Source organism: Amia ocellicauda, chromosome 8 (assembly GCF_036373705.1).
Source record: "Amia ocellicauda isolate fAmiCal2 chromosome 8, fAmiCal2.hap1, whole genome shotgun sequence".
Lineage (NCBI taxonomy): Eukaryota > Metazoa > Chordata > Actinopteri > Amiiformes > Amiidae > Amia > Amia ocellicauda.
In genome coordinates, this window is record NC_089857.1 from 39,927,210 (window position 1) to 39,951,765 (window position 24,556).

Below are 24,556 nucleotides of genomic sequence, written 5' to 3' on the forward strand. Positions count from 1 at the left end.
GCTGACAGAATTGGCTGCTGCAGGTGGTAGAAACTTCGCTGCCTGCTAGGGTTATGTAGTAATCCCTTCACTACAACGCCGCATCCAGCAGTGTTTAGATTAAAGGAAACAGAAAGAGTCCATCTGATTTTTGAGAGGTTTGGAGAGACTAAACTTGGCATGATGTGCTGAAAGATATACAAGCAAAGCCTCCAGTTCTGTGAGGTATGTGTTATAAAAACAAAAGAGAAAGTTTAAAGACAATAAGCAGATGTCGTATTACTGTCTGTATATGGAATCCAAATTTTGGTACAGTGTATAACAATTGCATTGTTTGGTAATGTTTGTAACAGTTTTGGCTATCCCACAGCGATGCCAAGATCCAGGCTATGCCCATTTATACAGTCAACTGGTATTTCACAACAACCATGTGTGGTCCTGTCATGTCAGTATGGTGTCAAACAAACTTGGTTTTATTGTTATTGCAATTCAGAATGTTAATTATTTTTTTAAGCAACATTTTAATGGGATTACATAATTTTGTCCTTTATGGAAAATGAAAATATCCTTCCTCTGTAAAACTGCAAAGTTATTTTTGTTAAATTGCTAAGTTCTTTAATGATTTCACATTCCTTAGCAACAGGCTCTAGACAATACGGTCTTCCATATCCTGTTCTCAAGAGCTGTAATCCAGCAAGTTTTATTGGTCTCGATCAAATCATGGCCTTATTAACATCAATTAAATTAGTTAAGAATAATTAGTTCCATTAACTAATTCATAACTTGGGTGGAATTAAAACACAAAGTCCCTTTTGCCCTCCAGCAGCAGCAGGAGAATGATGCTCTACATTAACAAAATTAATTTAACCACAGATATGCAACTTAAAAAATATCGAAAAAGCAATGCGCTCACGTGTCACTATCAATGTATAGAGAGCACTGTCTGAGCTTATATATATACACCACTGATTATATACAAATACATTGCCAAAGTTGTATGGAATGTAAGCTTTCAGTTTATTAGACGTCATATCTGTTGGAGAAACCTTTGGATGAGAGAGACGAGCCCAAAAAAGGAATATAATAATAGGGTGTTGCATTTTTTCTGGGGTGTAATACAGATGGTCTGATTACTACTTTTAACAGGAGCTTTTTTTTTTTTTTTTTTTTTTACTTTAGGGACATTTTCAACATTAGTTTTTCTTGTAATGCTTATGTAATTTCTACATTCCTCTAATGCAAGAACTGTTTACAGTGGTAATTCAATACAAATCTTACATTTAACTGTAGAATCATTTCAATTAAACGTCTTTCTGTAATTGTATGTGATGGACCAGTAATCAACAAGACAAATGAACAAGAATATATCTATATCTATCAAAATAAATAGTCCTGGCTTCTAAAATTAGTATATGATTTATTGCTGTATGGCGCTAGATGCTTAGTGTCCTGTACACATTTGGCTCAGGGATTGCCATTGAATGCAGTGGTTTTTTTGTGGTGCAGCGGGGCCTGGCTGAGCCTCTCTGATCCCAGCCCTTAGCAGCCCGCTGACTCACTCTGTGAGGTGTCCCAGTCCCCTGTGGAGGTCGAAAAACTTTTATTACAGGGCATGGCACATAAAAGTGGAACGTGGGCTGGTATGCAGTGGTTTAAAGGGTTCCACTTCGAGGGGCAGATCCACAGATAACAGTTGAGGGTCGAAAAAGGGATGGGGGAGGGTGGCTGGAAAGAAAACGTGCTTCTTAACAACAGCCCTACTATTTGCATTTTATGACACGGAGCAATCTCAGTCCTATAAAATGCAGCTCGGATGTTTTGCAGACTGACTGATCTGCAGGGCCAGTAGATGGAGCAGTACAGTCCAGTTCTCTCAAAGGTCTCTTTCATGCCCTCGGCTGCAGATGAATGCAATGTGTTTGGTTCAGATAAAGCTACACTCAGACATTTCACACTACATATGCTGTCATTGTATTCAGTTAAAATGAAATCGGTAAGTAAGAAATAGTAGTTGGTGTTACTAATGGGACTTAAAAAAGGGTTAAATATCAAGTTTTAAAATATGCATTAAAATAATCTTTTGTTGTTGTTACTATGGATTAACATTAAAGAAAATAGCAAAACAATTACTTGTGTTATAGCAGCATTTTCCCCTTTAAAATGTAATTTCAGTTGTCTGCAGACAGAAGAGTCTTCCTTTGGTGATTATGCCATCATTAACACTTCTCTGTAATTCCCTGTTCATGGATCTTTTCCAACAGTTGCATTTGGTACAAAAAAATATTCTGTCTATTTAGACAATTTTGTCTGGATGGAATCGGAGGAAACCTGGCCAGTCTGCTTTCCAGGAAAACTGTGAAGTGGTCTGAGAGAGAGAGAGAGAGAGAGAGAGAGAGAGAGAGAGAGAGAGCACTAAACATTTATTTCCATTTCTCACACATACACAAGGATTGACTAAGTCTTGCTTACACATCTGTTTTTAAATGTGTGGTTTATGACTATGCATTATGGTTAAGACTATGTTCATTTCCAATTAAGATGTGGATTAAAACAGCTCATTATGTTAGTCCTGTATATACCCCTTTTCTATGCATATAAAATTATAGGGTTACAATTTATTCTGAAGTTAAATTAACTAACTTTTTATTTACCTTATAGGCCATCATTCAAGTGACCTGTACAGTCCCAGGGGAACAGATTTTGGGCTTTCTTTATATAAATAGTGTCTCATTATCTAGTTACAACAAAGCACAAATCAAACTTAAAAATAACATTTTTCAATTTCAGTTTTTCAACACAGTTTAAAGTTAAATGACCGTCATCAATGACTGCTTCAGTACATTTTGTGGTCATGGTCAAGGTGACCATATATAAATTAAATATGAAAAAGTGATTATAATGATCTTCTATAATATAATGATTCCGACCAGGATAAAGAATTTCATAGTGTTTTTTTTTTTTTTAATAGAAATCAGCATATTATTAATCCACTTTTACGAGTTCATGGTCAGAATCTTGTTTGATATACAAAAGGCTCAAAGTCAAGAGTTGGAGTACAAAAGAAATTTAATGTGCTTTGTTTTTCACATCTGTCAAACACATGTTTACACCATGGCTCAGATGAAAATGTATGTTTCTGCAATATGTGGAGAGTCGTTGACAATGGCGACAGAACTGGTTTTGATCAAAGTCTCTGTTCCTCATTTAAAACAAACTTAGACAACTCAAGGAAATCTTCATTGTGAGACTTTCAAATGTTACGTGTGTTACTTGGAGTTACTTTTCTCTCCATTAGAATAAAAATTAACTTTGTTGACTTTAAACGCAATTCACTGCAGTGGCTCAATTCAAAATGTGGTGGTGGTTTTTGTTTTGTTTTTCTCATTGAGATAAATCCAGTTCCAGGGATGATTTAAGTAGGTCACTTCCTTAAATTTGAAGCTTTATAACTAAATTAGGAACATTGAACTTATTATAATGACAAGTTATTTAAAATTCACATAAGGAACTTTTTTTCCCTCCCCTAAAGCAAATTTCAAAACCCAGCACTGGGATGCCATATATGAAAAGCGGCTGGCATGATTTCCCAGACATCTCCGTGATTGACCAAACATCTGTAGAACTGTCTCTGGTTCATATTATATGACCACCCCCCTCTCTTCACAACAGCATTGGTTTCATTTAAACTGAGGCCAACAGGCACACACACAGAAGCCCCGCACAACGCACACTTTGATCAGTCCCTCTTTGACAACACAGGATCTTGTTTGAAGTTGGCTTTTTCAGTTAGGATTCCCATCCCGGCGTTGGTGACTACAAAGAGAAACACATGTGCTCCACTCAGGGCACAAATGATGTCAAGAAGACCTATTTTAAAGGGAAAAGCAGCTCTCACCTGGAAAGGGTTAATCCCCATGTAGACCCCGCTGCATACTCTCGGAAGGGGACTATAAATCCTCAGTAACCGGACCTTAATTCGTGAATGAATCGAGGGAATTTAATCTGCGCCTTGTGGAAAGACAATGACTATTCTTTACGGCTTTACTGTCCACTGAAGCGATGTGGAGTGCAACAGGGATACTAGTTTATTGTGACCAAGGGATACAGTCGAATCCTAATCCCTGCACCCCTTTCCTGAACGTGAAACCCAGCCCTGCGAGTCTTTGCTTCGTAGCCCACCCGTACGCAGACATGTTGCCAACTGACATTAGGCAGGACCGCATTCTTGGGTTGAGCTGAGAAAGCAGTCGTTTCCGGGTGAGGAACAGTGGGTGCAGTATGAATGAAGTCCTGCTGTTGGCCTGCAATGGGGGGCAGGGGGATTGGGGGTTGGGGGCTTGCCTAGGTTGTGTAGATTGACTTCTGAAGGGATTTGCTTTTGTATCTTTCTTTCTTTAAACTACGGGCTTTAAGCATTTGCCAGGGGTAAGGCAGGGAGATGCTGCTTTCATCACACGCCACATAGTAAGCCCAACGTAAGGCCAGTAAGCCTCAAAAGCCACTGCTGGGCGGTGAGCTCAGCGTCCTCGCTCACCGAGACGGCTCCACCCAGTCCTGCACCGTTTACTGTGACCACAGGAGACTCCCGTAGTCAACGGCATGAGAGCTGACTGCATTCAGACTAGATATACGGCTCATCCTGTGTCCTGATCAGAGGTTTTTATTGAATCAGCAATAACATAAACTCCAATTAAAATGTAGCCTTAATTTCTAGAATGGCATCATGTGGGTTAACTGTTCGCCGTCAGCGTTCTTTTTGTTTGGTTTGGTTTGTTTTGTTTTCATTTACATCTAAGCTTTTGCTGAAAAACGTGAGATAAAAGATTGGTATATAACCAAGAATTTGTTTAAGCACAGCTTATAAAGCTTTTATAGTCACAATTGAAAGGCAGTTATTCGTAAAATCAGTTTAGATGGAAACATGTGTAGAGATTCATGCTTAATTGACTGAAAAATACTTTACTCAAAAAGTTTGTTGCTTTTTTTTTTTTTTTTTTTCAGGCCGAAAGCTCTTTGTTCATGAGGCTCAAAAGATCAGGATGTGTAAACTGTGCATGGTTAAAGTGCTCTCATTCAGTTCATGGTCAGGTGAGACTTGACAGCAGCTTCTAAATGGTTACGAATGAATTAAGATGCACAATGCCTTCTTAAAGCTAACAAGACGCCTTCAAATTCATTATGCTCCCCCCATTTATATTATTAGTGAAATGGTTCTTGTTGATGAGAAAATGTGTGTAATATTGTGAAACCACCTGATAGGTGTATCACTCTTTGAAATTAATCCTTTACACAATTACAACAAACTAAAGGTGTTAAAAACATAGACATGATCAAGGACTCTTCTATATGGGCTGAGTCTGTATACTTTGAATTGCAAGTCTTGTGCCCTGTGGCTTAGCAATAAATCACTTGCCATCAGATTGTAAAAAAAAAAAAAAAAAAAAACTTGACAACTCCAGAGTTAGGCAGAGGTTGGAAACTCCCCTATCATTTCTGCAAGGCATCGTGTTTTGAACGGTTCCCTAAACCAATGAATAGTCAATGTCGTGCAACCTCTGAGAGCCATGGAGCTCAGATGGCTCAACTAAAAAGAGAAAACGTTGGGAGACGTGTCCTGTTCTGGAAGTTTGACAAATCCTTTAAAACGGCGGAATGCTCTGCAGACGTGTGCAGACGGTGAGAGAAAATCTTCTGAACCGATGGCACGTTTAATGTGCGACTGCCACACACCTGTGGAATAATAACTGGTGATAAAATGTCGGATTAAAAATCAAAAACAAAAACCCCTTTGAAATAGACGGTGATATCATGCTCATAAATAAGGAGACTTAAACCATTACATATGCAGACAAGATCCTCCACACCTAATGATTTTATTCCTACCCCCAGGTGTTAGAATAGTATTTAATTTTCAAAATCGTTGTCTGCCTTTTTTCTTCTTCACTGTCTTTGAAGGGGGGGATTTGGAAGGAGAAGAGGAAACGCTGAACGATTGGCGTTCGTGCAGTCGAGGTCCTGGCTTGACCCTCCTTAACCATTTGAAATGATCTGCAGCAGCTGTACAGTGGAACTGTTGTCATTCCAAAGCACTAAAATATTAGGGCCCCCTTAGGGCTCAGTCGACACTGTCTGCAACAAATTAGTCTATTGCTTCCTGGGTAGGACTGAGCTCGGTTAGGACATAGAACTTCTGTCAGATTTTAGTGTTAATGCCCTCTCTCTCCGTCTTTCCGAGAATGCATGAACTACAAACAATATTTTTAGATGAATGCGTAATAAATGGCCTATTGAAAGAACAGCGTATCATTCTTGTTTTGTACAGATGAGTCACTTTCATTGAGACACCATTGATCTGAGTCAATCGCTTTGATTTAATGACCTTAACATGAGTTACTTTTATCTTATGATATGAATCGAATTTCTTTTATCACTCCAAATATAATGGTTGCTTGTGTGAACATAACTGAGCTATGCTACCTTAAATCATTGCTTCATCACACAGGAAAGAATTTCAAACACGGTGAAGTCAAGGTTGGTGGGTGCATTTGAACATGTCCTGCTCATGAGTCATTGGCAAGAGTTGTTTGTAATAGTCAGTTGATTTTTTTTTTTTATTTTCTTCCCCATAGCTTGCCTGATCCCCAGTCTCTGGTTGAAGTCTTCTCTGCAGTATTATCATTGCCTCCCACTTCCCCCTGCAAAACCGTTTTAGGGTCTTCAACAGGTCACAGTCGGTTTGATCTCCAAAACATATCCACTCTCCTAATCCCTGCATTTTAAGTAAACCACACTGAAAAGATCATAATTACATTTGTAGCAATTTGAAAGAACATTCCACTTCATTAAATGCTGTTAAACTGGGGTCTTTTACTTTATAACTGTCATGTATTTAGCTGAGTAACAAAATGTGGTTTATCCCATTAGGACAGATTTCTCTATTTATTTAGTCCATGTTCTGGTGAATGTTTTTGCTTTTTAAATCTCTACTGTACATGTGATACATTAATAGAATACATGTTCTACAAGATTTCATTGAAATACCATGTTTGGTCAGTAGATTGACATCAAAAGAAAGTATTCTGCAGTGTGTGAGAAGAAAGGAGTTATAAGGCCCAGAAGTAGAAGTTTGCTTTTTGCTCTGTGTTCATTTTTCACCATGACAGCATTCTGAACAGCTTGTGATTAACGGCCTAACCGATTAGAGTAAAACAGATGGAAATGAAATCCCTGGAGGGAATAGCACAGTCCATAAAGGAAACATGAAAGAATTATTGCATACACAGTCTTGGAGACATTTTCCACAAAGGTGCACCTTGTTTTGGGGTGAAAAGAGGTATTTACATTTTTTGTGCAATCGGAAACATGGTGTAGATGGCAGTGTACATGGGACTGGAAGCAGCATTTCAAATAATGAATTGATCAAAGGTTTATTTGTTTACCTTACATGCCAACTTTACTGTTTCCATATATGTTTTTTTTTGTTTTTTTTTTACAAAATCCTGCCCATAAGCATTTTGTTTTACAGTTTTAAATGATGTGTACAATCTGTCATGTAAACATCAAGGTTGATTAGGTGTAATTTACCTTGAGTCTGAGCTATTCTGCCCGTTTCTGAATTTTAATAAATATGCCCTTAAGAAGACATTTGTGACAAGAACATCAGGAGATATAAAAATGTTAACTTATATTGCTATGGCTTATAAATACTTACTGACCCGTAGAAGTATTCAGTGTCCTGCTTTTATCTTTGAAACGTAGACTTGATAATCATGAGCTATGAGCGCCATGTGGCTTTGCTTCTGTTTGTTGAAGGTTCAGCTATAATCTAGCAGCTCATCACTTACCTGAGAGAGGACAGAAATATCTGGCAGCTCATATTTTGTGTGATTATGAGAGCGGGAATGTTTACACACTTGCTGGCAGACAAGTGGAGTAGTGGATGTGCATCTCTATAGTCTTACAAACATGGACAGTTCACCACATAAATGCTGGAATCGTTTAAGCTGAGATAAACTGCACTGACTTTGAAGGTCAGGCATTTAATGATATACAGGCTATTTCAGCAAGAAAATGATCCTGGAAGGGCTTATGGAAGCTGATAAAGGAAGTAATCCAAGGAGTTTTTCTCCTGTCTATGCAAAGTTGACAGTTTAGTCTACAACCAGAAAATCACACCGGAAACACAGGGGGAATACACTGTATGTGGTGTTTATGGCTCATGTGTGATTTGAAAACAATAAGAGTGAGTGAAAGAGAGGCAGGAAAGTGAGAGAATGATTAAAGTGAGAGTACATTAAATATAATAAGTCTGTGACTTATTCTTCGAGTATGCTCTTACACCAGTGGCATTGAAGAAAAATATCAAGCATCTTTTACAACCATAGGACAAACAGCAGGGCTCGGTGGAAACACACTGGGCTGAATGGGATCAGGTTGGCCCAAAGTGATTCACTCTCCTTGCTCCTGAGGAACAGCAAGGCCAGGGTCCTCGGCAGGATTCCTCATTCTGTACAACATGAGATGGCTATATGCTGAAAGAGTGGTGCTTCTTATGTGACGTGAGACTGCACTGAAGACCCTCGCCAGCTGTGTTATTAAAGCAAGACATCAGAAGGAACTGCAGTCTGTCTGTGGTACTTCCCCTACAGGCCAAGCCTTCAACACCTTATCAGTGATAAACATCATCAGAAATCACTCTTAGACCTACCTTAGCTTGAAGGGGAGCTTGTACAAGTTATGCCTTGTTTCCTAAGTGCTCGGCACAGCATGCTCCATGTGTGTTGGTGTGCTATTCTGTCTGTGGAAAATTAACTTTTAATTATTGTCCGACAGCAGCTTTATTTTTATGTTTTTAAGGCCTTGAAATTAATTTGCCACTGCTCTTCGTGCCAAGCTGTCTGTTCTTACATAAACCAAGCCCAGAGAAATAGATATACTCAGAGTAGATGATCTCTAAAGAAGTGGAATGTTTGTTTCTTGTAAAAACTCTTAAGTTCCATTAAGTGCTGAATTGTTTGTTTTGTTTTTACATTTTTCATATTTGATGCCAATTATATCTTATATTAAAAATCTCTTAACATATTTATTTAATCTTGAGTACCTTCCTAGCTAACATACAAGTGTATGATTCTATAAAAGGCTATTTAGCTTAAAGGGATATTGCAAACATTACATTACATACCTACAATTCATTTAAATAGAGAGAAATCACTGTTCTCCAGAGTGGAAAGTTTAGGTTATGCAAAAGTATCAACAGCGTTAATTTATAGCTCCTTACAGGCCAAAGTGTGCATGTACGACTGACTGCACAACGTTGACATTTGGTAATTGTATGTTTTGTCATCTTGCCAGAACTAGCATTTAAGATGAAGAAATCTGTTCAATCGAACAGTTGATGCCCTTGGAGACCAACTGGTATTATCCATCTCGTTTCAACAGGAAAGAAAGTTATGCTTAAAAATATTTATGCATGCACTATACATTTTTCACCAGGGGGCAATTTTTGGTTGTTGGTATTTTTAGACTGAAAACCTGATCTAAAAATAGAAGCATTTTCTCCTGCGGGGGCAGTTACATTGGAAGCAATTGTGCTGTACAACGTGTCTTTATGAAGTCCTAGTGCAAGTTAGGCCCTGCAGTGCAGAGATCACTGGGTAGGAATTATGCCATTAGACTACACACCTTGGAATGCAGTTCAGTGGCTTGTGTCACATTTGTTTCCAAGTCATACACATTGATTAGCATTAATTGTACATTATTATTTTTGTGCAAAAGCTTGGTGTTTGTTTGAATAGTGTACATTTGAAAACTACCTTCTGCAATAACTCAAAATTAAATGCAATAGTTAAATACATAAAATGCATGCTTTTTTTCTCAGAGCACAATGTATGGCCATCTGCAAACCTAATGCCTACCACAGGCAAGGGGAAACTTATGATGTGCCATGCACAGTGTGAAGGTTAGTCGAGAAATATTGTGCTGCTCTGTAACCATCACCTCTCCTTCATCAAACATAGGCAGGAGTGATCGGTTTCTTTTCAGTAGCTCTCAGCATCTCATATAATAACTCTCGTACCCCTGTCAAACAAAGAGAAGTTAAAATAAACTGGGACCAATTCTGCCAGGGAGGTTGGCTTCATTTCTGGCCTATAAAGTGTGCTGAGTGGTTTCTTAAGATGATACTGGCATCATACTGGTCATGACGATGTAACAAAGCCTAGACATACAATAACAGCTTGAATTCTGGCTTGAGATCCCCACTTTTAGTTTTATAAGGTGCCAAATCCGTAACGATGTTAGGTTTTAGTGTGAGGCTGTTATGGAACTGACTTTAATTTAACAGCAGCATGAGCAAAGGGTCATTCAAGGGGCATATGGAAGATATAATACTGAACAAAGAGACCTGTAGGTCTGCTTTAGAAATAAAATATAGTCTAATGTTTTAGCAAACTTTCCATTTCTATTCAATTTTGAACAGTCAGCTGTTGTCAGTCTCATGGAAAGCACAATAACTAAGTGGGAGCTCATCCTTTTCCCTCTCTCCCGGTGAGCAGTCACTGTAAGCTGTCCGGCAGCTTTAGCACCTTATATATCAACAGTAGAAGCATTACTCATCCTGTGACTTCACACCAGGCAGATACAAAGTGTCCTTCAAGTAGGTCTGCTTTCTCTGCTTAGGATCATTTTAAATGTCAGGTTTCAGTGCTGTTTTCTGCTACTGTCATTTAGTTAATATCCCTCCTGCCATTTTAAAATGCCTTCATGCTGATTGATGACAAAATTTGATTTTTTAAATTCTCATAATTTCCACCACTTTTCTTCTGCTTTAGGGGCTGGGCTGCCATCTGAATCGTGACTCTGTAGGATTTCCTTATATAAGATCCCAGTGCAATTTTTAAAATTGGGATTTCAGAAATGAAGTTACCAGATAAGAACACTAACCCTAAACCGTTCAAATAAAACCAATTGTTTTCCTCCGGTGTAACGCAAGATTGAGAATTATTTTTAAAGTTATCTTCTGTGCCATTTTCTAATGCCAGTGTTGCTTGTTGTAGCAAATCAAGAACAGAAAAATGTGGATATTGGTTTTTTTGAGACCGTGATGCATCATTGCCAAATACTCAGGAAAACCATGGAAAATGAAATGGGTAGATCCATGTAATGATAAAAATGCAAGCCAGTCTTTTGTGGTGTGTTTTTAAGGGGAAAGAGAAAAATAAATATAAAACAAAAGGGGTCTGAGCCAGATTCAGATTCGTATTGGCTTTGGAGCAGATTCCTGACCAACATCGTCGGGGTTTAAGTGTTTGAGCACGGTCGTATCGGATGTCCTCGGTTTACCAGGACTCTGCCAGTCACCGAAAACCACTATGCGTCTTTGAAACCTACACACACACACAGGCATGCCTCTCTGAATGCTGAATTGTTGAGTACTGTCCGAGTTGCTTGTGTCTGCTCTTTTAGTGGCACTGTAAAATTAGTAAAGCAGTTATTTTGTACCTTGGTTACACAAGCCACAGTACAAGAAAAAAAAATGAACGAAAGGAAAAAAAACGTGAGGAGTAAAAAAAATACAAATAAATAAAACGACAAACTAAAAACCAAATGAAACTTGGCCTTGGGTACTGAGGGTGTCTAACAAAGAGCAAATGCTTTCCTTCCTGGCTGAGCCACTGAATTGGGTGGGAGATTTAAATCAAAGAAAATAGAAATAAGTACCACCAGATTATTTTATTTTCCCTATCTAACCTCTAAGGAATAATAAAGGCATGGTTGGAATCCCTTTTGGTTCGTAGCTAAGATCAACAGTTCTCATTAGTCTGCCCCCCCCCCACCCCACACACAAATACCGTGGACTCACCTGACATGGCACAGAATAAAGTGTTGGCATAGGATGGCGTGCCACCCAGGGTCTCTCACTTCTTGCATACTTGTGTGTTGATTAATTGTTTCCATTGTACACCGAGTAACTAATTGGAGCCTCAGCTTTTCTTTCTTTGAACGGGTTTACTTATTCAGACTTTTGGACCAGAAAGGTTCACAGGAGATCCTCAGGATGAAAAATATCCCCTTTCTGAGTTTAAGAACAAAACTTTGATAGTGCCAGTCCTTTTCCCTAAAGAAAGCCGCTATCCTGCTTTGCTGAACCTCTCCCCGGCCTACAGGGAGTTTAAAGGAGGGCTTATAGCTTTCCACTAGTGATCGGTGCACTGCTTTGGTTCAAGTTTATATTTAAAGGAGAGTTTTTAGTGTTGGTTAGCAGTGTTAGAGAAAAAAAAATAGGACTGAAATGGTGAGACCATGAACTCTGCTTTTTTGCAGCGTTTGACACATCCACTTTGGAGAGAGAAAGTCCAGGCCTTTCTTTAGTTGTCATCGTTTCACTAACACGGCACGAGTTTGACACTCACCTGGATTAAAAAAACAACACACAGCATATTAAAAACTTACACTCTTGTTGCTTAGGAGACCAGCACTGGCTGACTGAACACCTGCACATTGCAGCGCCCAAACTTCATACGACCGCGGCCCCTATTCATGGTGGCAATGTTTCCTTTTCTAAACAAATAGTATGGCTTCGGTCATGACCTTATTTGGCTGGCTGCGTCATTAAAAAAACATAATAAAATAATAAAACAAATTAAATACTCGGCCTAGTGGCACAGTTGTATACCATGCCATTGAGCTCATTCGTTTTTAAGGTTCATATACTTACATTCCTGAGAATGAAGGGATCTTGTGTTCTACCTCATCCCCAAAAGCATGTAATTTACACCCCCCAAAAATAGTAAAAGTAAGAATATTCTTTGCAGTTTTAATTAATCTAAACCACCTGATCCAAAGCAAGTTACAGCACAGGAGACAGACTATCATGTATCCGTGAGCTGACTTGCCTCTGTCCAGATGTGTGCCCTTGGAGCACGTGTGGGTACAGGGGATCATTAAGCCAAAGAAATGTTTTAATCATGAACCTCCTTTGAGGAAAGAAGGAGAGATTATGATTAATTATGCCCAGTGAAATGTAAGGGTTTGCTGAATACATTCAAGGTACATTCAAGTGTTCAAGGTATTTATATTAAGTCTTTTACGGTTTTCATTCTTTGAGATGGGGAAAGAAACGATTGACCATTTTCTCTCTCTCTCGCTCTCTCAAATTTAATAAAGAGTTTAATAAACAGAAATAGTAGCATGTTTTTTCTATTTTAATTAGAGGCATTATCACCAGTGTGCAAGATATACTGTATATAAACAGAAATTGTTAATTATGTCTAAGATGGACTTTGGAAATTCGCTCTGTGACTCTTTTAGACCCTGCTGCCCAAAGGGAGTTTTCCACTTTGAAATTCAGGGCAGTGCACCGCTTTGATCTATGCTTGCACAGGGAGATAACTCATGTCCTTTATGTTTTAGCTGGCAAGAGCAAGCTGTTTATATTCTTGTAACTTCAAGAGATTAAATTATGTTGACTTACGAATTGATGTATTCTTAATCGTTTATGAAAAAAAACAAGAAACCAAAACTATCAACCCATAAAAACCTCAACTCTAATTTCCTTTAATATGCTTTTAAACTGTTTATCCTCAGACCATTAATCATATTTTTTCTTCCAGCCAACTGACAGGTATTATGTTCAAAAAATATTACAGTGAAAAATGTAATTAGTTCTGTTAAATCCTCCTAAAAGGTCTTAATTCAAAGACGTGTCGTTTTAACAAATAAGGAGGATCTATACACTTGTCATAATTTAATAAACCTTAATAGTCCAAATGTTTTCACTTAAGGCAAATCGTTGTACTGCATTTTTGTAGTTAGAAATGTATGTCTGTAATCCTAAAACTTTGTGTCCTGACTCTATATCACTGATCTCTTATACCTCTCTGCATTTAAGTTTTTTCTTATACATGATCCCTTTATATGTATTTTTTCACTGTGCATAACGTGTTTTCTTGTTTTAATTTGTTTTTGTATACCTAGAAAACTTTTTTCCTACCTGCAGTTGGGATTTTGGGAAATGCTTAAAAAAAAAAAAGAATAACAATCTCTTTTTGGACAATTTAAAGGGAAGTTGTTGATGGGGTTTAGAACTTTCACTCCCTTTTTCTGATTCATCTGATAATTCCCAAAAAAGAAAAAGCCTTGATTGGGGGGTGGGGATTTGAAATTTTGAAAGAATTGTGAAGGCGTACAAGTAAAGCGATAAAAATCAGCTGGATCTGGAAGTTGGCTGCCTTTCACAACGGAAATGGTTCAGATCAGTTGCAGCCTGAACAGGGAAGCCATTTCAGACCATCTCCACTGGCGTTCACACTGATGAACACGCAGAAAAGACATGGCTTTGGTTTAGGAGTGCCGTCCAAAGTTGTGTCCACAACTTCAGCCAGAACATGAAGCCTTCACATTTTGAAGGGAAGCTGTTTATGGCACTGTACAACATTTCTTGGCTTGTTTTGAAGCCTACAGAAGCTCTTCTCCCTTATAGCCAATCTCGCATAAATCTGTACTGTATTCTTACCGCCATCTTTGGAAAAATAACATTTACAGGCAGTGTTTCATTCATGCAATACTAGAATTTAGTCAATTTAGTCAATTAATTTAATTGTCTAGTGTAATTTATGCTGCAAATGGCACGCAAGTTATGTGACCGTAATTGTGTTGTGTCCCTGTGCCTATTGCTTCCATTTCAAAACCATAGTGAGGCATTTAACAAACAATTACTGTATTGGATTAGCACTGTCGAAGATTACATTACAAAAGCCATTCATCTTCGCATTCAATGCCTGATTGTGCCAGTAATGCCTTTCCCATTCCCAACAAGAAGCTGTGCGGTTTGTGCTGGGGTTTCATACACGTCTTTGTCCACGCTTATTCCATCAGCCCAATGAGGCAATGTAGCTACGCAAGTGTTGGAAAGCTGAGTGCCCAGTAATTTGTCTAGTCTTACTCAATGGTGAGTTTCTATGGCCTTACTGAGCATGAGAGTTTATTATAAAAGTTGTGAACACAAGAAAAATATTCCTTGGTTAAAAATAAATAAATTGTGAAATGCATTGGTTTTCATATATTTATCTGAGTGTTGGGGAAAAAAGAGCAACTAAAATTTTGCATGCAAACATTAATATTTCATGTAGCCGTGTGCAGGTTTGTAACCATTGGAGGTTAGATCATTACAGATCACTTCTCCCTTTCAATTTGGAGAACATGTACAGTTTAAGGACATGGCATTTAGGGTGGCATGCTATAGTGGGTGGGGTGCTAAACCTGGGGTGTTTACACTGCATCCCCATGTTCTCCATTTGTCTAATGACCTGTTGCGCTTTAAATTTAGCAGTCCTGTTATGACTACCAGAATTCCTCACAATAAACACAAAACCTCTAATATTACTTGGAACAAAGTTTGTCTGTGGAGAGATCTGTCATTATAACATAATTTGTGCAAAAGATCTGAAGAATTTGACATTCCTGCTGACGTGTAATTATGTCTGGCTCACAACTCGCAGCACTATTGGATTCATCAGGCTATTTTCCTGGGTATTTTTAGTATTGTGTTGTATTGTTTGTTTAATATGACATAAATGACTTCTTCAAAATACACTGATAATACAAATCCCATGGGTAGACTGAGCACTGCATTTATTTACTTTTCAATATTATTTCGCCATCTTAAAGGAAGCATGTTTCATTTGTTTGTTTTGTTTGTTTCTTTGCTTCCCGAAACCTTTTTATTAAACCCATTAAGAATCTGAAGGCAGAGAACAAAAGTAAACAGACAAAGTAATGCAGGCACTCAGAGTCTGATTTGGGTGTATAATATTTCATAGGGGTAAATGAATGGAGGATTTGTAACCTGCATTGGCAACACGTGGAGTTACCAGAAGTGTTGTTTTTTTAAAAGCTGTAACAGAGGTCATAACCTGAAACCGTGTCAGTCAGTCTGGCTTAATCACCCTTTGAAGTTGCTAAGTGTGAACACATCACGGATAGTAGCAGCTTTAATCTTCCAGACATGTCATAGCAACATGATTGTTTGCTTTCACATTGTCTGTTTCATACCAATTGACCGGAGTAATGATCTGTAAAGGTCCAATGAAACTATGTGTAGAATTTAAATTTACTGTATTAAACTGTAACGCTTTTATTTTATTTCTAACTTTGATAACTTTGCCCCTCCATAATAACTCCTTCAAGCTGACTAAGATACTGTGGAAGGTTAAGGGTCTAAGACATTAGTTACATACATAATTGATTGGGGCTTTTTAGATTTTGATTCATGGTTAAAACACTAGCACATTTACACATTTATTTTGCTTATTTGCAGCTAGAAAGTATTGGTTGTTGCCAATGGAGTTCAATTAAATCTGTTAAGTAGAAAGACACAAAGACAACAGTTCCTGCTTTTCAAATGAAATATGGCGAAGGAAAACGGCCTTGCATTCCTGCAGTATAACGTTACTTCTGCCTTTTCTCTATTCCATGTTAGTTTAATGTATGAAAATTGACATTCTGCGTGGATCCAGAGACCGATAACAGCACAGAAAAATAAAGTGCAGAAAACTTGCCTTTACTCCGCATGTTAACGAGTGTGTGTGCATTGCAACTTGGCATACGACACACAAGTGTTCAGTATAGGAAGCGTGCTGTCCAAGTGCATCAGCAGCTCCTTCCAGTGGTCCCATTCCTTTATAGTCGGGCCACAGTCTGCCTGCCAGTGTTTGAGGTTTTCTTATGATTTAATCCAGCAGAATACAGTCAGTTTTGATTTTCTTCCTCCCCCCTTCCCTCTTTCTTCGTGTCATCTGTTATTAGTAACCCTGTTAGACACGCACGCTCTTCTATAACTTTGTAAAGGCCATAATATTATGTTGTGTGCAAAGTATGAACTCTAATGGAAAGGACGCTTCCCCTGCTAAAGGCTAAAACAGGGAGGTGTGGTCTTGGTTCGCAGAGGGAGGGGTGGGGAGGGCTGGCAGATGTGGGGAAGGAATGAGCCTGCTGTGCCCAGAGATAATAAACTTTAGAAACTGGAGATATCAGAAGAGAAAGGGCTCTGGCCAAGCTGGATCCTGCTGTCTACGGCACAAATAGATTGGACAGATGTCTGCTGTTCCATTGACCTGATGGCTGATAAGAGTTGGCAGCACTGATATGATTGGATTACCGAGTGATAATGAGAGCTGTTAGCAGTCTTTACCCACTGCCATCGTTGGGGGGGTGGTATGTCGGCTGAAATGCTCCCTTAAAACAACACGTTCAGATTGTGAGAGGTGGCAGTTTTCCAGTAAAAGGAAAAAGTGACAAGAAGTTTAAATGGAAGTAAAGAGTTGATATTGTGTCGTATATTACATTTGAATCCACTCATAATTTTTTTAAAGCATCTTTTTTTTGTTTTGTTGTTTTTTAATGGATTTATTTGTCCAGTTATATACTGTTTCCAGTCTTGAAGTACAAAGGTACAACTAAGATGGCGCTGACACCAGGACTGGGATGCCAGGCTTGCAAATCAGAGTCTGAAGCACACGGATGGGCATTTTCTCCCAGTGTCCCACTGTCCTGTTCTCAGAGCCACACTCATCTTATCTAGTGAGAGGAAATTGTTCCTGTTTGCCAGCTAAATAGGTTACTGAACACCAATAGCTGCAAGTGACAGTTATCACATATCTGATGGGGGACCTGTAGAGAATTTAATGTACCTTTTGTTTCTTGTCTTCATGCTGCAGTTCAAAGATCCCTAGTGTAGATTTATGTATATCACTAAAAAATAAAAACAGATTTCATGAATTGGTGCGATGCCACAGGTAATTTGTAATTTTATGTCACAGAAATACTTTGGTATTCTAGACAGGATGTGGTGTACGAGCAACAACTGCCTTCCAGTGGTGACCTGATCATTAAATGGCATTTATCCTTTTGCTTATGATGTTTTCAAAGGCAAGGCATTTTAATGTGCTGAGGAATACTAACCACTAAGTACCCTTCAATTATATATATATAATAAATATATATATATATATATATATATATATATATATATATATATATATATATATATATATATATATATATATAAAAAGAACAACAAAGCAGATCAGAGCGATGAAGGCCCGTGCGTTTGTGCAAATACTGTGGAGGGTCAGTGGGCTCCTTCAACGAAAGGACAAGGTGTTCATCGTCTCAGGAACACACTGAGGCTGAAATTGTAATACGTTTCCATTATACTAGCAAAGAGTGGTCAATAGTGACACGCTGAGAAAAACACAAGCTGTTTACAAGCTACTGCACAGTGGCTTCACGTTGGGACTCTCTCGTGAGTCTCGAGTGCTGCTCTCTTTTTGTTTGCCTTCGCTTTTATGAGCCCGCGGAGCCGCGGCCCTCGCTGGTTGCCAGGAGTGCCGGATGTTGAAAAAGAGGAATTTTCAGTGAAAGGCAGTGATTCAGTGGCCAGAGAGCCCTGTATCTCGCACAGCCAAAGTAATCAGATTAGCAACTGAGACACAGCTCGACACTGGCCCCTTTGTTGGGATATCCTGGCTGGCTACGGGCTCTCACAGGGGTCAACAATGCTCATTTTCATGGCCAAAAAAAAAGAAAAAAAGAGAGAGGGGAAAATATTTAATGGGGTGTTAACTCCGAAGGTTTGTTAATTCGGGCACTTTGTGTTTAAGTGGCTCTGGTTTATAGGTCAATATGCGACTATGACGGACAGATCTGAACAGTTCACTGCTAGGAAGGTGGACTTGGAAGTGGCAAACGCTGACATCATCAAAACGTGAGAGAGCGCAGCGTGTGTCCGTGCCTCGAGCTTGTTGAGTTTGTGCGTAGTTTTGCAGTGTTTCAAGAAGCTAACTGGTGATGAATCTAGCTTCTTAATAGCAAAAGCATTGCCATCAAATAACATACACCCATATCAATCAAATTGTGATTCCTTTAAATCTCATTTAAAACCAGCAAAGCTCATTCAAGTAATTTAAAATGGTGGATAGCTTGTCTCAGTTTTTAACAAAACAAAATTAATACCAAAGACCCTATAAACTTTTTTCCAGATTGGGAACCATAAATCAGTCGCTCTCTCATTAGCATTTCTCACCATACATATGGGTTCATCAGCTTCATTTTAGCACAGAAAGCAGGAAAAGTCTTGGTGTATAAATCTAATTTTGACTTACAAGGGGGGGAAAATATTGAATTGCCTTGTTATTATCCACAGGTCTCAATAGTATGTGAACAAAAAAAAAAAAAGAAAATGGTTTGACTTTTGACTTTTATGCAAAGCCTTAACACTACCTGCTTTTTACAACTTTAGTATTTTTTAAATTGCCTGACCACGAATAAATGTAAATGACTTCAATCATTAACTGTTTTGTGAAGTATTTCATTCATCTTGTTGCCTTCTCCTGGGAAAGCGAGGAACCCAGTCAAGGTCAGGTTTCAAGTTGTCACATGTCTTCTGTAAGTGCATTGGGGGCGTCGGAGCTGAGGACGTGCACACAGCATTCTTCCACAGGGTTACGAGCAGTTTGAACAAGATGGCAAATTAAGTGCCACTTGCATATTCCTTGCATACATTTCTTTTGTTCTTTGCTTTTTAAATCCTACAGATAAATATGCTGTATGTGTGCATTACCCAGACAAAGAAGAGCTATGTACACATTGTAGAACAAACCCCACTAGTATTACCACTACAATGGAATGATAATTTGACATGGAAACTCTTTTCTCTGTTTATTTTGGCCAGGGGCACATCCATTACTTACCCACTGACTACACAGCACATGGGCTGAGCTATAGTTAACAGCAGTCCCAGCAGGCTACTGGCAGATATGCAGCAAATAGCAGTTGTTCAGTCTCATTTCCTTAAATCTTTGACATAGTTTCAAGGCCATTTCAATGTCTTTTAAATCTCTGTGCGTTTCCGTTCTATTTATTTCCGCTGCTTCTTACCAGCTTCAGGGAGAGTAATCAAAAAGTAAAAGGTAGGTAAAACCAACTGTGAATAGTGGTCACCTGACACAGTACAAATGCAACAAAGAACACGAGGTACGAGTTCCAAGCGGCTGCCAAAGGGATCAATCATTCCAAAGAAACTTGTATATATTGACATCGCAGCAACAGCAATACTAATTTTTTTTTTTAGAAAAATATGAAGGAATATGAACGGCAAAAATTAAGCCTTTGAAAAATATATTAAATAAAATGAGAATGTATAGATTAATGTAGTACACTGTCTAACTTCAATTGTGTAACTTATATTTCAAGCACAGGAATATCTAGTATAAAAATGATTTCATTTAATGTAATTCACAGAAGGTTTACGATTCTGTCCTGGAATGACTGATAAATTACTTAATTCCCTGTAAAATTTAAGTGATTTTATCCTTTATTCTTCGCCAAAATCTGGTACTGCCTCATAAACTGGACTTACATTTTCACAGACTAATGAGATCAAGTTAAACTTGAAAGTGTCTTTGATTAGAGCAATGATTACTGGACATCTAAGGCCAGGATCAATGAGCTTGAATTAATTCTAGTACAATAATCCATAATTTACAGTATACAGGAATGCTCTGATTCAAAAACATTCCTTGGCTACAGACGGTAAGTGAAGTGGCATGCTTGAAAGATTTTGCAATGAAGTGTTTCCTGTCTTACAAAAACATTATAACAGTGAGAATTTGTGTAACTTTTTGGTTTGTTTGTTTCACGGTGCTTTTTAAATGTATAGGTGGCATATATTACATTTAATGTGCCATAATCTGTTATAGGAACTCAAGTGATGTGCTCCATGATTGGTGTAGCCTACATTGGCTTGTGTGATTTACAGTAGTCAGGGAATTAGGTTGTAAAAAATGTAGTGAAATTTACAGTGATCCTGAGAACATTATAAGTGTATTTATAAAAACAAAATAGTGGAGTGATGGTTAGCAGAACGCTGACCTGCAAGTCAAGTTTTGTTATTAGACCTCTGAGTCTTGGATTGCCTATATGCAGAGTGGTTTATTTGTTGCGACATTAAAGCATGCTTAATAATGCGATAATTATTGGCTCCCTTGCACATTCCAAAAAAGACCCTGGACATGCAGCAGTATAAAATTATAGACGGACCTGAGACGCTACAGCTGTGACTGTAATGCTGTACCTCGTTTTAATATTTTAATAGGATATTAAACACAGGAAATAAAAATGACATTGAGAGAAACGACTTCGAACTTGTGGTGTAGGGTGACCTTTAAAATGTGTTAGAAATTAGAAAATATTTGCAATTTAGTGAAGAGATTAAGTCTGATGATATACCTGTGGGGGGGAGTGGTTAGTGGCAGGAGAACATTACAGATTTTGAATTGCTATTTTATTTCAGACTTGCACACTTGGCTCTTTATTTACACTTTAAACCTTCAAACACCCCTTTACCAGCTTATGTGTTTTAATTTTGAATGTATTTATTATTTCAAGGAAGTAATTCATCTTGCGTTTTAACTAAGTATGTAATTAAATGGCAATTACAGATGGTATACGACTTAAATCTCCAGCTGAATATCTAAATAATGACTCAATTATCCATGCCCTTGTATTTAGGTGGAAAGGTTTAAAATGACGTCTGTTTGAAGTCCAAAGGCTTGATTGATTGATTTTATGCATGCCACTTTATTGATTCTATCTCAATACCTGTTTGTCTCTGGTAACACTGCATTAGGAACTGAAATTCTGTACTTGAAATTATTTTGTTATTGAAGTGCCAATGCTAATAACGTGTTTGTTTGCCACCTCAACATTCATTGTGCTGCTATTTTTTTGTTGCACATTATCATGATATATAATTTTTGTATCATTAAGATTTTATTCAATATAAATGTCTATGTGAGAAGCTGGCTTTCTTACAAATATTGTCAGGTTATAATGGATGGTGATTATCTGTTCCTTTCTCCTCTCCCAAACATTTTACTCCGTTTTCTGCCGTCTGTAAATGTGATTCCCATTAAATCATTTTAGTTCCCTTCAGACTGTTGTTCTTCTATTTTCTTAAACCAGCTGTAACAAATTAAGAATCCATTTTATGTTCACCTCTGTCTTGAGCACTGTTTTTGAACTTTACTTCCTGGCCCTCAATTGTAAAAGATGCTGGTATTCTGGGCTTCTGGCCTTAGTGTCAGCTGACTACTAATGGTTTGCTTATTTGGTGATGCAACTTATATATTGCATGGCATTAATGAGGTGAACAACGTTTAGGGACTCTTGGACTGCAGCCGAGTGAATCCAGTGAAAATAGTTTCCCATTTGCTCGGAGATGATCCCTCTGCAAATTCTGGATTACGAAGCCAAAATGGCAACATAAAGATACTGGGCTGGAAAATTAGACAAACGGCTCTTTCAAATCAACTGAAGTGTCTCTTTTTATTTGTATTTTATTTTATAGAAGATGCAGATTTATCACGACCATTGGAAACCATGGGCCTGGCGGAAGCCCAGAGCCGAGGCCTGCCAACACCTGAAGGTAAATTCCATCCTTTTATTTTTAATACACATACATTGACTGACTTAAATGTATGAAATACAGTGCGATTTTAATTTTCAGATGAGCACCATTGCCTAGATTACATCACAGTATCTTGACTGTTATTTTAATATACATTTCTAACAAGTAAACAAAGGACCAAAGGGATAAATGTGTGCTAGAACATGACTAGCCTCTCCTCTGTCACAATGTCCTCCTCCTCTTCCCAGCAGAGAAGTCATCACCTGAAATTAGTTTGAGAGGATTTCTAAGAATCCAGGATCCCACCAAGTCAACACAAAGGGGGAGAAAAGCTGTATTAAGCAAAAACAAGGGTGGACTTGGACCTGAGAGATCACAGATCTATGGCATTCAGATAATTAAGCCATCATATATGAAATGCAATGAAAGCTAGTGACATATTTAATTTTGGTTTTAGTATAAATCGCGTATACAGTGTTGACAAATTGTTCCAGTTATTGGGCTTTGGAACTCAGAAGCACATTATTGCCGTGTTAGTAAAGGAAGTTGGTATCGTATAACTATTTGTTGAGAAAATAAATATATTGATATTGTACTTATTGTGTTTTTTTGTTTGTTTATTTGCAGATAAGCAATCAAATGCAAGTAATGTTTGTCAGCTTCCTTGACAACAACATTCTTCACAACAGCTTCCAAGTAGATTGAAAGCTTATGATTATAAAAGCCTTTTTGTTTTCACAATACAGAAGGTATTACTTTCTTAGCTTAAGTACAGTACAATGCCTTTTCAGTCCGTAGGGTGAGAGAGAGCATTTTGTAAAGAGAAAAACAATAACAAAAAGAAAAGCGTGGCACAGGATTAATCGGCATCGAGCTGCAAGATTTTCCCTCGGGTGTTATTTGAGCAACAGGAAATGAGCTGAGAAACGCGGCTCAGTGGGATCTTTTATAAACGTGTGAAAATGTGTTTAATGTTGTAATGATTTGGACCTGAAACAATATTTGTTTGTTGGCTTGTTTTGCAAAGGAAAGCCAAAAAAAAATGTGTATTTTTCTCTGCACTGTTTAGTGCTTGAGTGCTCTACAAACAGACTCGTCCCAAGATGAGGTACTCTGGGTTCAGTTTCTATATCTCAACTTCTTCCCGCAAACCGTGCACCACGCAGAATGAGCCAAGATCAATCTGAGCAGCAGCCCGACTGCATTCAAAGTCTGTGGCCTCTGGTTACCTAGACTTCCCCATTTTTTGATGTTGTCTTTTCCATCTTGTTTTTGTTTGATTCAGTTTGTTTTGGGTTTGTTTGTTCAATTTATTTTTCTCTTTATTTAGACGTTTCAACTTCAAAACATCCCCAGTTTAATGTTATGCCTTTTTCCCTTTTTTCTTTCTTTTTTCTTGGTTAAGTCTGTTTTTAAAAGGAGCCTGCAATTAAAGCCTGTTACTAACACGACTTTGAGCCCATTTGAACCATTTTTGTTTATGTAAACCACATGTAAGGCCTGTATGCAAGGGCTCTCTGTGCTTTTTCCCTGTGATTGCAGACCCAGGAAGCAATTAGCTTAGAATGAAACATTTGTTTACACAGCTTTTTCTGTTTTTTTGGTACAATAGCCTCCAAATTTATTCAGCGCCCGTGATGAAGTGTAACTAAACATTCCTGCCGCAAGAAAAAGCAGGTGTATGCTCAGTATTTTTCAACACACATAAAAATGTAAAGAATGTGTGACTATCAGTGGTCACAGTGGTTTTTGTGCCCCCTTGACAATGTAGACATTGACATGGATGTGCGTTTGAGCTTCATTCCATTTTTTTGCTAGAATTCCTTGGTTTATATTGGATTCCATCTGTCCCTCAATTCTAGCAACGGCACTAGGAGTGGAGGATGAAAATGAGACCCGCCTCTGACTGTGGGGGTCATGTTATACTAGACATAAGCTTCACTTGTTCATGCCAAATGTACTGTTGGCTTGAATTCGCCAAATTGCATCTGAATTACTCTCAATTCAATTCAAGTCAATTGGGACCGTGTTTTGTGGTCAGATGAAACAAAAACACTGAACTTTTCGCACACACAGACCAGCGGTGTATTTGCCACAGAAAAAAAAGAGAAG

At 38.1% G+C, this 24,556-nt stretch overlaps 1 protein-coding gene across 2 annotated transcripts in view; it reads left to right on the top strand.

The window, feature by feature from the left end:
- Positions 1-24,556, top strand: part of ror2 (receptor tyrosine kinase-like orphan receptor 2) — a 74,215-nt gene that overhangs the window by 23,982 nt on the left and 25,677 nt on the right. For both annotated transcript variants that reach the window (XM_066711375.1, XM_066711376.1), the window contains exon 2: positions 22,385-22,462. In XM_066711375.1, coding sequence (XP_066567472.1) covers positions 22,385-22,462 — 78 coding nt within the window. The remainder of the gene's footprint in view (positions 1-22,384; positions 22,463-24,556) is intronic.